General features: G+C 48.5%; 1 protein-coding gene across 1 annotated transcript in view; it reads right to left on the minus strand.

Annotated features, from left to right (window-relative positions):
- COL22A1 (collagen type XXII alpha 1 chain) overlaps positions 1-12,733 on the minus strand; it is a 232,260-nt gene that overhangs the window by 83,742 nt on the left and 135,785 nt on the right. The window contains exons 20-23 of the mRNA XM_030943927.1: positions 5,186-5,221; positions 3,843-3,872; positions 2,896-2,949; positions 1,934-1,987 (exon numbers count right to left, since the gene is read on the minus strand). Coding sequence (XP_030799787.1) covers positions 1,934-1,987; positions 2,896-2,949; positions 3,843-3,872; positions 5,186-5,221 — 174 coding nt within the window. The remainder of the gene's footprint in view (positions 1-1,933; positions 1,988-2,895; positions 2,950-3,842; positions 3,873-5,185; positions 5,222-12,733) is intronic.

Consider the following 12,733-nt stretch of genomic DNA (forward strand, 5'->3'; position numbering starts at 1 on the left):
ACTTACCAACTTAGGGGCAAAGCACTGCAGAGTTATTTGCTAAAGTGATATTTTCCAACATTTTGGAAATTACAAGAAAGCAAGTAAGTGCCCTTTTCCACTGAGGCACTGACTAAAGGCTGCTTGCACTATCTTTAGGAAGATTCCTAAAATTCATGCTTACAGGCTAAATTTAACAGCACAGAATCCAATGGACACTCTGTAGAAAGCCTCTTAGCAAGGTATATATTTTTCCCTGTACTGTTGTTTGCTCATACCCTCCCGTGCTCACAGGCTCTCACACAGGCTGATGACAGCCCTGGTGCTGACTCAAAGCACTGCAGGCAAACCCTATGATCTTCTTTAAGGGGTGAACTCCTTATAAAGTCTCTGTGGCTACTTAAAAAAAATGACCCATTAAACAGCAGTACTGACACCCAAATGACTGCCTCCAAAACTGCTAAGCAGGTATCTCACTTCCACTCTTATCTGTCGACTCCCTTGAGGGCAAAGAGGCCCTGAAGAGAGACCTTGACAAATGGACTGGACAATCACCAATTGTATGGTGGGCAGTCACCAATTGTATGGTGATTGGTGTGAATCCATCATTTCAGATCCTGCACCTGGGATGGGGCAACCCTGGATGTACAGACAGACTGGGGAATAAGGCTGGAAAGCAGCTGTGGGATGGGACTTAGGGGTCCTGGTAAGTGGAAAGTTGGATTCAGCAGGGCTCTGGCAGCCAGGAGGGTCAACTCTGTCCTGGGGGTGGTCAGGCACAGCATCACCAGCCTGGCAAGGGAGGGGATTATCCTGCTCTGCTCTGCTCTACGGTGGCCTCACCTTGAGTCCTGGGGGCAGTTTTGGGTGCCACAATGTAAGAAACATAAAAAGGTATTAGGGAGTGTCCAGAGGAGGGCAATGAGAATGGCCTTATGAGGAGTGACTGAGGACACTTGGTCTGTTTAGCCTGGAGAAGAGGAGACTGAGGAGAGACCTCCTTGCAGTTACAGCTTCTTTTGAGGGGAAGAGGAGGGGCAGGTACAGATCTCTTCTGGTGGCCAGTGACAGGACTTGAGGAAACAGCATGAAGCTGAATTGGGGAAGATTTAGGCTGGATATCAGGAAAAGGTTTTTCACACAGAGTGTGGCTGAGCACTGGAACAAGCTCCCCAGGGCAGTGATTACAGCACCAAGCCTGCCGGAGTTCAAGAAGCATTTGAACAATTCTCTCAGGAACCTGGTGGGATTCTTGGGGCTCCTTTGTGCAGGGCTGGGATTTGGACTTGATGATCCTGCTCGGTGCCTTCCAACTCAGGATATTCTGATTCTGTGTTGTTTCATGAGATGTTCTTCATATGAACAGGCTCAAGCAAGGAGAAGCAGGTTCAGAGTATGATTGTAATAATATCAGGCCCACTATGAATTTTAGCAAAATATGTGAAGATATAATTCTATGTAAAAAAAAATCCCAAGATTTTTTCATATATAGGAAAACTAAGCTTCTGGCAGAGAGTGGTACACCAGCTACCATTTTTGGGGGCCCTCTTTTTGAGTACAGACCAAACAGAACAGAAAATAATAAGTATTGCAAGAATATTTATGCTCATTTGACTTCTATGACAACAGAATTTCTCTGAAATTTCAGACTGACCACATTAGTAGTGGTTCTGCACACTCAGAGTCATATCAAGCAACCTCTTAGCAGTAATGAGCAGATACAAATACAGGAGAGCACATGGCAAGAAAGAACCTACGCTGCATTCAACCTGTCAACTCCAAGAGGTACTGAAAGCTCCTGGACAATGAATAAGGAATATGGGAAACTATCTCAGCCTCAGGATTCTTATATAAGTAGAAAAGTATATTTAAGGTGGGTGAAAGTAGCAAACCTTATTGAACAAAGCTGTCCCAAGCCTCCTGAGACTCAGATAAAACAAAAGAAGCAACTTACCCTTTGACCTGGCAAACCAGGGACTCCAGGCTTGCCTTCTAGACCAGGCTCTCCCTTGAAAATTGAGAAGATTTAGAAAGTTAACAGAATAAGGAAAAACTAGTGAACTATATATGATTTCCTAGCTGTTTTATGCTACCATTACTGCATGGCTACCTACACAACTCTTACCTGATGATTATGTTGTCCTGTGAGCAGAAGAGAATGAGTAAACAAGATAAAGTGACAATGCCCTGATTAAATACAGAGCACACAACTATATTTAAATTACATAATTCAAACTAGATTTACCTAAGCAACACACCTTCATAATGCCATCAATTTTACAAAAGCCAATCAACAGTGAAGCACAACAAGCAATTCAAAAGAGAGGAAACACAGAGTGTTTACAAATGAGGCAGCAGTGACAGTCTGAACTGAGACATCCTGCAGAGCTGGGTCATAAAATATAACTAGAATAGGCTGCAATTTAAGTCAGAATAAGAATGTTGGCATGTACAAACTGTTGTAAAAATTGTGTTGAAATATAAACACACATACTCAATTCTTAGTTTTCATCCAGAAAGTATTTCAGCCACGACCTTGTGGCATAATGCCAACCCCTTTGACAACAACTACTCCCTGACCTTCATGACATGACAGCTCACAAATTATCAGTCAGTGCCTCTCTGAGATGTGCTGAATGCCCATACAGCTCTTCAGGACATTAGAAATAGAAAAATGATCAGGTTCTGCATGAAAACAGCCTTAAGGCAAAGTCTGCCCATGTCCTGGTTGTCACTTCCCCGTGTTCAGACAGGACATCCACAGCACGACACCTCCTCTCAGCAATGAAGAAAACTGGAGGCTGTGGGCACTATTTAAATATTTTAGAGCCTGAATAATCTATAAGATTTTCATATGCCTCACTCCAGCCTGAGTTTCAGCTTCTGAAATTGCAAGTAGTGAGAGAAACAACTTACTGGAGGTCCAGGAAGTCCAGGGTGGCCTTGTGGTCCTCGTGGCCCAGGCTTTCCCTACAGGAATGTTTGGGGTTTTTTTAAAAAGTGTTAAAGTATCTTTATGAAAATGTGCATGGGCATATTAGACATGTTGTCTGTCTTTACAGGACTTATACCACCACTTTCCCAACAAGTCCTGAAGAACCAGTGCAGAGACCAGCTGTTTTTCTCATTAATCTCTGGCTACTCAAATTATCAGCGCTCACTAGGCTGCAGACAGACTGATCCACCCACACTCGACAGGCACTTATCCATATCTGGTTCTCTGTTTTTCAAAGGTAGTGACTCTACTGAAGAGGCTGGGATATCCTGGATATTCTACTAGAACACTCTGGGTTGGGGTGTGGTAGTGGAGAAGAATAGTTTTTGCATAAGCAGCTTCCACCAGCATTTCCCCCAAGCCTACAGAGCTCTGAAGGGCTTTAAAGTATCATTTACATGATGTATACAATTGTATTAAGTAACAGCTAAATGCAAATTACAGATCCACCAACAAAAAATCAAAATTTAAATATATATATATTTTATACATAGGACTAACAGACTGACACAATGGGTATGTCCCCCCTATTTGAGTGCCCAGGTTCAGAGACAAACTAGGCATAAAATTCAAATACAGGTTAACATTGATGTTAATACATCACTGTCCTTAGATAATTGCATAGCTGACTCTACAATTCATACTTCTCATTGATGTAAGATTCACATCTGAAAATGACATTGCCCTTTTTCCTTTCTTCATTATTTTCTCCACTGTAAATAGGAAAATTTATTTCTTGATGTCCTGATAATGCTTCCATCCACCTTCCCTTTAAAGTACTATTTTACAGCAAAATCTAACCTAACAGGCAACAGAATTACATTAAAATATCCTTGCAATGAAAGAAGAGATATTGAATCTCTCTTACTTCCTCTCCTTTTAGGCCTTCAGTATGTACCTGCAATAGAAATACAGAGTCATAAAGGATGGAAAGAGTAAATACAAGGCAGAAGGTGCCAGAGGTATCATGGGCCCCCACAGGGTATTTTTCTGCCCTTGCTGTTCCTTCAAGTTGCATGATAACTCCTACAGCTCCTCAAATCCTGCTGCAGGCTGGGAGATGCTTTCTATTTAAAGAGCTCAGACTAACCAAGGTTTTCTCTCACCTGTGAAGTTATTTGGGTGGCTGTATAAACAGTAAGAACTTAATTAATTATCTCATTATATAAATAAGGTAGTAAATTCCCCAGATCTTGTTTTACTCTAAATCACAAAGATCTGTTGAGAGCAGGAGGAATCACATAACAAGCAGACTGGCTGGGAATATGCCCCATCAGTTAAACTCATTTTCAGATGTTATACACATCTTTCAAAACTTCTTGGTAATTGCTGTCCCATCATTAATGTCACATTTGAACAGGACAGCAAAATGTTCTGCTGACTTTCCCACCACTTTCCCAGGATCACCAGGGAGCCTTTTTTTTTTTTTTTTTTTAAGTGAAAGGGATACTACCTTACCACTTTTTTACCAGCCCATACTGAACTCAGTTCTAGACCTCTCCTCTGCATACTTAGTGGTAAATCTTTCCCCTTCACTCAGAGATAACCTCTTCATATAGACAATACTAGTCTCTGGACATCCTTACATCCCTGCCAGAGATGTCTCTGGCATCAGTGAAGGCACTGCTGAAGGCAGAGGGATGCACAAAGGATGTTAATCCAGTGCCACAATAAACTCCACTCTTCTTTTTTCTGTTTAATTTTTTCATGAGTGCTTTCCTGATTTCAGCACATCAAGTTGTCATAAAATTCCACCAATAAGCTAAGGAAAGATCATTCCCTCTCATCAGAAACTGCCTTTTTCTTCTCCAGCCCCAACTCTTACACTTAGTCCATATCAAAGACACTCAGCTACTTAATACTGAAAGTTCATTTGCTTCTATAACTTGCCCAGGCTCTATGTACCAAAGGCCACTTGGAATCAACAACTGTCAGAAACCACACAGTCTTGTCACAGTATTGCTCTGTCTCATGCACTTGAGGCAATGCTTTCTTTCCTTGCCTCAAGTCCTGGTCTTCACACTTCACAATCTCCCAGAATTGTGGCAGAGCATCTCCTCAATGGAACCTGTCACATGCCTTCTTCAAAAATCTTCGCTTTTTAAAACTTCTTTAAAAAAAAGTATTTAAGAACATCTGTCAGTGAGATCCTCCCAACCTGCATTTCTCCTTCTCATGCAATAATGGGAAAAGATAAAAAAAAATTCTTACTGAAGTGCCAGGCAATCCTGGAAGTCCTGGCTCACCCTGCAGGGAAACAAGAAAGAAATGAAAAAACATACATAGAACACAACATGACACAATACAAAACATTGCAAAGTAAAAGCAACATCCTGAGCATATTTTCTAACTGTTATTGTACATTCTTATTTTCAATAACCATCTCATAATTAATAGATCTGGACATATGATCTCAATTAACTCTGTTTTCTCTGCTTTGCAGATGAACACATGCAGAAACTGGTTGTGGACTGTGTTACTGTGATGTTTTACATACATTTTAATGACATTCAGTGACTTAAAATGAATGATGCATTGGATGCACAATAGCATTAGATTTGTGCTTCAAAAAAATCTTGTGTTTGCTCTGTACACTTACCACACAAACTGTTTGATGCTTAGATCCCTAAGACCCCCAAGGAGATGGATATTAAGGAGGTCAAAACACTTTTATTTGTTAGTAACCAAAACAACTGGAAAAAAAAGTGAGAAATGGTTCCACTTTCCCCTAGTCATTTTCTACAGCAAGTCATGCCATACTGGTTGTGGAACACAGGGATGCTACACCCTCTTCCCATGATTTATTGCCATCTAGGCTATCAATTTGTTCCAGTTCATTTTTCTCCAGCAATGTCCACCATTCATTATGCTTCAAGATTGTGCATACAGAAGGTTTATCCTTTACTTTAGGCACAGACTGGTGTTACATTTATCACATAGCTTCCCTCCCTCCACATTCTATTTATTCATTACTCATGTAGGTCTCTGAATGACCCAGCATATATTTCATATATTTTCTCCTAAGTTCAATTACTCTTTGTTATTTATTCAGAGCATCACAGAATGGTTTGGGCTGGAAGGGATCTTAAAGATAGAATCACTGAAACATTAAGGTTGAAAAGACTTCCAAGGCCATTGAGCTTAACCTTTGACTGAACACCACCATGGCAGCAAGACCAGAGCACTCACTGAGTGCCACATCCAGTTATTCACTGAACACTTCCAGAGATGTTGACTCCACCACCTCCCTGGGCAGAACATTGCAATGCCTGACAAACCTTTCAGCCAACAAATTCTTCCTGCTGTCACACATCAATGTTCCTTGGCATAGCTTGAGGCCATTTTCTCTTGTCCTGTCGCTGGTTGTGTGGGAATAGAGACCAATCCCAACCTGGCTACAGCCACTTGCCAGGGAGTTGTAAAGAGCTGTAAGGTCCCCCCTGAGTCTTCTTTTCACCAGAATACACCCAGCTCCCACAGCAGCTCTTCATAGGACTCATCTTTTAGAACCTTCATCAACTGTACTGCCCTTCTCTGGCAACACTCTTGGCACCTCAACCCCTTTCTTTTCATGAGGTGCCCAGAACCGAATGAAGATTTCTACCCAGTGCCCAGCACAGAGGGACAGTCACTGCCCTGGTCCTGCTGGCCACACTAGTGCTGACACAGAAGGCCAGAAGGCCACCAGCCTCCTTGCCCACCTGGGTACATGCTGGCTCATGGTCAGCCTCCATCAGCCAGCACCTCCAGGGCCTTTCCCACTGGGCAGATTTCCAGCCACTCTGCCCCAGCCTGGGGCACTGCAGGGGCTTGCTGCAACACAAGGGCAGGACCCAGGCCTGGCTCTTCTTGAAACTCATCCTGCTGGCCTCACACCATCCATCCAGCCTGTGAACATCCCCTCAACAGAGCCTTCCTACCCTCCAGTACATTGACAATCGCACCCAACTTGGTGTCACCACAAATTTACTGCTGAGGGTACCCTCAGTGCCCTTATCCACATCAGAAGGTCAGACACTGAACAGGATTGGGCCCAGGGGACACCACAAGTGACCAAAAACCACCTGAATGTGGCACCATTCACAACCACTCTCTGGGCCCAGCAATCCTGACAATTCTTAATCCAGCCAAGAGTGCCCCTGCCCAAGCCCTGGGCTGATGGCTTTTCAGGACAGTGCTGTGTGAGATGGAGTCAAAGGTTTTGCTCAAGCCCAGGCAGACTTCATGCACAGCTTTTCCCTCAGGACTGAGACAGGTAATTTGCTCCTCAAAGGACATCATAGTGCTCAGGCAGGACCTGTGTTTCCTAAACCCACACTGGCTGGGCCTGATCCCTCAGTCATCCTCTCTGGGCCTTGTGATCCCCCTCATGATGATCTGCTCCAGACCCGTGCCTTGGCTGACAGGACTGGAGTTCCCTCAATGTCCCTGCAGTCCTTCTTGGGCATGGTTATCACGCTGGCACCTCCAGCCATGTGGGACCTCACAACTGGCCAGGACTGATAATAAAGGATGGAGAGTGGCTTAACGAGATCTTCTGCCAGCTCCATCAGCAAACTTAAGTGACTCCCAGCCAATCCCACAGACTTGTCAGTGTCTCAGTGGCTCTTTAGGTCACCAATGACTTCCAACAGGATTACAGGGGCTCTTATCTCCTCCTCAACCCCATCTGCTGGCTCAGGGAGCTGCTTGTCCTCTGAAGAATTGACCTGCCTGTAGAAGACTGAGGCATATTCCCACCCCACACCCAATAAAGAATGGAGATTTTCCTTGGCCCTACTTTGTTGTTGATTTTTGTAAACAAACACTTTTAATTGTCTTTTACAGTAGTGGCCAGATGAAGTGCTAACAGAGCTTTTGCCTTCCTGATTATCTTTTGACGTGAGGTGGGGGCCAAAGGTGGAGGCTGGGTGGGAAAAGCAGGGCACAGGGCTTCTTTAGGGATGTTTAAGAGAGAAACAAGTAAGTTAAGAGAGCAGTAAAGTAAGTTAAGAGAGCAGCAGATCATTGGGAGAAGAAAAAGCATAGCCAAAGTAGAAGGGTAAAGGCCTAAACAAGACCTTTGTGACAAGTGGTGTCTACATGTCAACACCTTTGTCTACAATGGGTGTCTCCAGGACTCTTGGACAGGGGCATGTCCATGGAAATTACCAGGCCTCTGAGACAAGGGGTGGACATACCCACCAGGCCTTGGTGACCCCCGGTTGTATAGTGCCCAGAGAGCTCTTGTAGGGCCAAACCCCTTATGTTGGCACTATCAGGAGAGCAGCTCTCTGAGGAGGCAGCAGCTCCTCGGGTGGAAGCAGCTCCTCAGGAGGAGGCAGCTCTCCTGAGTGATCTTGTCCAGTGCTCATCAGAGCACTGCAAAGATATCCAAGAGAAAGGAAGCGAATGCCCACTGCCAGTCCTGTGAGGGGCAGCCGCTGCTGTCCAAGCAGTGACAGGTGAGGGACAGGAATGGAGGGAAAGGCTGCAGTGGGACCTGGGGGAGGGCTGGGGGCAGAGAGCGGCAGCCAGGCCCAGCTCCAGGCCTTGCCCTGGGGAGGAGGCGGTGCCAGGATGGCCTGGGTGAGGGAATGGCCCAGAGACAGTGAGTGCAGCTGGGAACCCAGCCTGGCCTGGCTGCTGAGGCCAGCACCTGCCTTGTGGCCAGAGTTGGGTACACCAACATGAGGGGGGGACATTGTGCCCATAGAGCTGCCCCCAACGCTTGCCTCCTCCTGCTTCCCACAGGTGCCCCAGAAGCTGCCACAGGCAGCAGCGGAGGTCACATGGGTGACCGTCACACCCCTCCTCTGGGACAGACCAGTCCCAGACTGGTCACGTCATTGAGACCAATAGGACTCGGATCCCAGGAGGACAGCCTGGAGGGAGGGCACTCACTGGCCCTCAGTGGCACAGTCACACGGCCAAAAAGATTGTCCGTGTCAGACTTGACGTCTCTCCACAGCCCTCCATTGACAGTGACACCTCCGTGCCTGCTCAGCCCTCAGCTGCCAAGAGCAGCCTCAGCACGGATCAAGCTTCCTCCTCTGCCAGCAAGCCCCAGCAGCCCCTGGGTCTTCTCCCAGAGGCAGAGCACGGTCTCCAGGTCTCGTAGCCAGCAGCCACCGAGACCTAGTGCCACCTTCTCCATGGGGCACTGTGGCTGCTTATGGGGCCAGGGAAACACCTTCCCCGGACAGCTCAGCTGAAAGGCTCTGGCGAGGGTCAGCAGCAAGGCAGGGCCATCGCCTGCCACCCCTGCGACGGGCAGGTGGCACGCCGCTCCGCACAGGGACCCAGCCTGCCTGGAAGCACCTGGAGCACAGCGAGATGGAGGAGCTCACTGAGGTGCAGGAAGAGCACGGTGGCAAAACCTATGGAGACTCATTTACAGGCCTTGCCCCGTGCCTGTGTGAAGACAGGTACAGTACATCACGTCCACCTGGACCCAGGAACAGTCAAGTGTCTGCCAAAAGGCAAATTCAGAGTCCCAGGTGATGCCCCACGCTCTTGGCTTGACCAAAGATGCCACAGAAGAGACGGGAAACTCTTCTGAGTTCCAGTCTCTGGCCCAGTTGGCAGAGCAGCAGTCTGTCTCTGAAAACTTGCAGCCCTGGGACAGTTTTCCAAAAGAGCCAGAGGAAAAGTGGGAGGAAGAAGAACTCCCAGAAACAGAGGCCACAGGAGACAGGTACAGCAATCCTCAGAGCACATCCCTTGCCCTCTTGAAAGACAAAGAGGGAGAGGCAGGAGCTTCTGCCCTGGACAAAGATCCCTGGGACGAGGGGCACAATGAGCTTTTGCCCACACTGGAGCCTGAGGAATTCTCAGACTTCTCAGCTTCTCCCTCATCTGGGAGCTCCTGTGAGGACAGGGAAACTCATCAGCTGCCTGAGCAAACGGCAGGTGGCCAGCTAGGGTGCACGGGGCCTGAGGATGCTTCAAAGCATCTTCTGAATATTGAGGCAGAGGAGCTGGAGAAGTTGGAGGAAGACATCCTCTCCTCCCTGGATGCAGAAAGCCCCTCGGGGCAGCACAGCCTTTGCAGCTGGACCATAGACTGTACAGGAGAGACCAAAAACTAGGCACAGCTGGTGCCTCCGGACCTGTTTGAAGAGCCGTGGTCTCTCTTTAACAACAAGGATGCGCTGTCCAGGGACACTCGGCCAGACCAGCTACTGGCAAAGTGAGAGGAAGAAGAGCTCCCTGACAGAGACACTGCAGGAGAGGGGGACAGTGAGCCAGAGAGCGAGTTGTCCCTCCCACTGCAAGAGGAGGGAGCAGAGCCAGCAGCTTCTCCCCTGGACAGCGATCCCTGCAACGAGGGGCACAGTGAGCCTTTCCCCATGGCACTGCCCAAGGACACAAATATGTCTGCGGTTTGTGTCGCGACTGCCGATCCTGCTGACGAGCCTGACAAAGCAGGCATGGAGGCTGGGCGTGCCCAGGCCGCCCCTCCCCAGGAAAAGCCCTGCGGCGATGAGCCGCCGGCAGGAGCTTGCCCGGTGCCTGCCCAGCCCCTCACACCCTTTGTTCCTGCTTGCCCCGCTGGCAGCGCAGCCGTCCCGCAGCCCCCGGCCCCACGGCCATGGCGCTCCATGGCCAAGACGGCCCGGCGGGCTCTGCGCCGCCTTTTCTCCTTCAGCTGCCTCCGGGGGCAGCCGGAGGAGTGAGCCCGGGGCCAGCAGCAGGCGGATCCCCAGTGATGACTGCTCACCCTTAGGCAAACACTTGCCAAAGGTAGGTCCTGTGGCCAGCCCAAATCCCTCAGCCCCAAGCCAGCAGCAAGGCAACCTGGTCGAGGAGAGCTGGCTGAGGAAGGATGGAAGCGCTGCCTTGTAGAATTCCACAGAAGCTGTCTTTAGGGCTGGAGGTGCATGCCCTGGGGATGCATCCCCACCCTGCTCCCAAGGCTGCATTCAGAGCTGAGAAATGCTCCTTGGGCCTCAGCATTGCAGGCAAAGGAAAGCACTGCCATCCTCTTTTTATATGGCAAATAGGAAAACATCTCCCTTGGGTGCCCACAACAAGGACTGGAGAAAGATGTGAACCCTGAAAGAACATCTATGAGCCCTCATCTCCACAAGAACCATGGAGACCCCCAGCACAGACAAGCCCATGGTAAGGAAAGACTGACCTGACACCACTGGAACCAAGCATCTTGGACTGCCTTCTGCTCCATCTTTCTCCCATCCCTCTGCTCCCACTTCCCTTCTCACCCTCCTCTTCTCTATTCCTCTCTCTCTTCCTCCCATTTATTGTTAAATAAAATCCCTGCTGTGGACTTTGATAGATAGAATGTCTCATTGGCACCTTAATTCGAACATAAGGATCTTTCCCTAATTGCACCTCAATAAGGGCACATATCTGCACACAGCACTTGAAATGTGGCCTCCCCAGTGCCCAGCACAGAGGGACAATCACTGCCTTGGTCCTGCTGGCCACACTAGTGCTGACACAGAATGCCAGGAGACCACCAGGATTCCTGCCCATCTGGGCACTTGCCAGCTCAAGTCTAGCTGCTGTCAGCCAGTATCCCCAGGGCCTTTCCCACTGGGCAGATTTCCAGCCACTCTGTCTCCAGCCTGGGGCACTGTAGGGGATTGTTGGGACATGAAGGCAGCACCCAGGCCTGGCTCTTCTGGAAACTCAGCGTCACACCATCTATCCAGCCTATCCAGATCCCCCCCAGAGAGCCTTCCTACCCTCCAGCATGTTGACACTCCCACCCAGCCTGGTGTTGTCACAAATTTACTACTGAGGGTACCCTCAATGTCCTTGTCCACATCCGCAGGACAGACACTGAACAGGACTGGGCCCAGGGGACACCACTGGTGACTGTACACAAACTCGATGCAGCTCCATTCCCAGCCACTCTCTGGACCCGGCCATCCTGACAGTTCCTAAGCCAGCAAAGAGTGCCCCTGCCCAAGCCCTGGGCTGATGGATTTTTCAGGACTGTGCTGTGGGAGATAAAGTCAAAGGCTTTGCTTGAGCCCAGGGAGACTCCATGTCCCACTTTTCCCTCAGCCCTGAGGCGGGTCACTTGTTCCTCAAAGGACATCACGTTGCTCAGTTAGGACCTGCCTTTCCAAAGCCACACTGACTGGACCTGATCCCTTGGTTGTCCTCTCTGGGTGACATGATCCCCCTCATGATGACCTGCACCAGAACCATGATGGGCCCTGAGGTCAGGCTGACATGCCTGCAGTTCCCTGCATACTCCCTGTGGCCCTTCTGGGTATGGATGTCACATTGGCACCTCCAGTCAAGTGGGGCCCTGGGGACTGCTCAGGGTTGATAATAAAGGATGGAGAGCAGCTTAGCGACCTTGTTTGTGGCTTCCTGAGCACCTTTGGGGGACTCCCAGCCAGCCCCACAGACTTGTCGGTGTCTCAACAGGTCACTAATGACTTCCTGTAGAATTACAGGGGGTCTGGTCAGCTCCCTGTCCCTTGTCTGCCAGCTCAGGAGGCTGCTTGTCTTCAGCATAACCAGTCTGCTATTGAAGGTTGAGGCAAAGAAGGCATTAGATAGAGAAGACTTTTCCTCATCCTCTGTGACCATATTCCCCTCTGATGAAGATATTTTCTTGGCCGGTTATGCTCAGTTTAAATAATGAAGGCGACTTCAATTTGAGGCCATGGGAAAACCCTCTTGCATTTAGGGTGAGCAGGAGCTCCCACCCCATGATCCTCCAGTTCAGCTATTCAAATTACTACTAGAAAGTCCTAAGTTCCCTGCGTTGTCATTGGATAATTTTTGCTGCATTGA

Source organism: Camarhynchus parvulus, chromosome 2 (assembly GCF_901933205.1).
Source record: "Camarhynchus parvulus chromosome 2, STF_HiC, whole genome shotgun sequence".
Classification (NCBI taxonomy): Eukaryota; Metazoa; Chordata; class Aves; order Passeriformes; family Thraupidae; genus Camarhynchus; species Camarhynchus parvulus.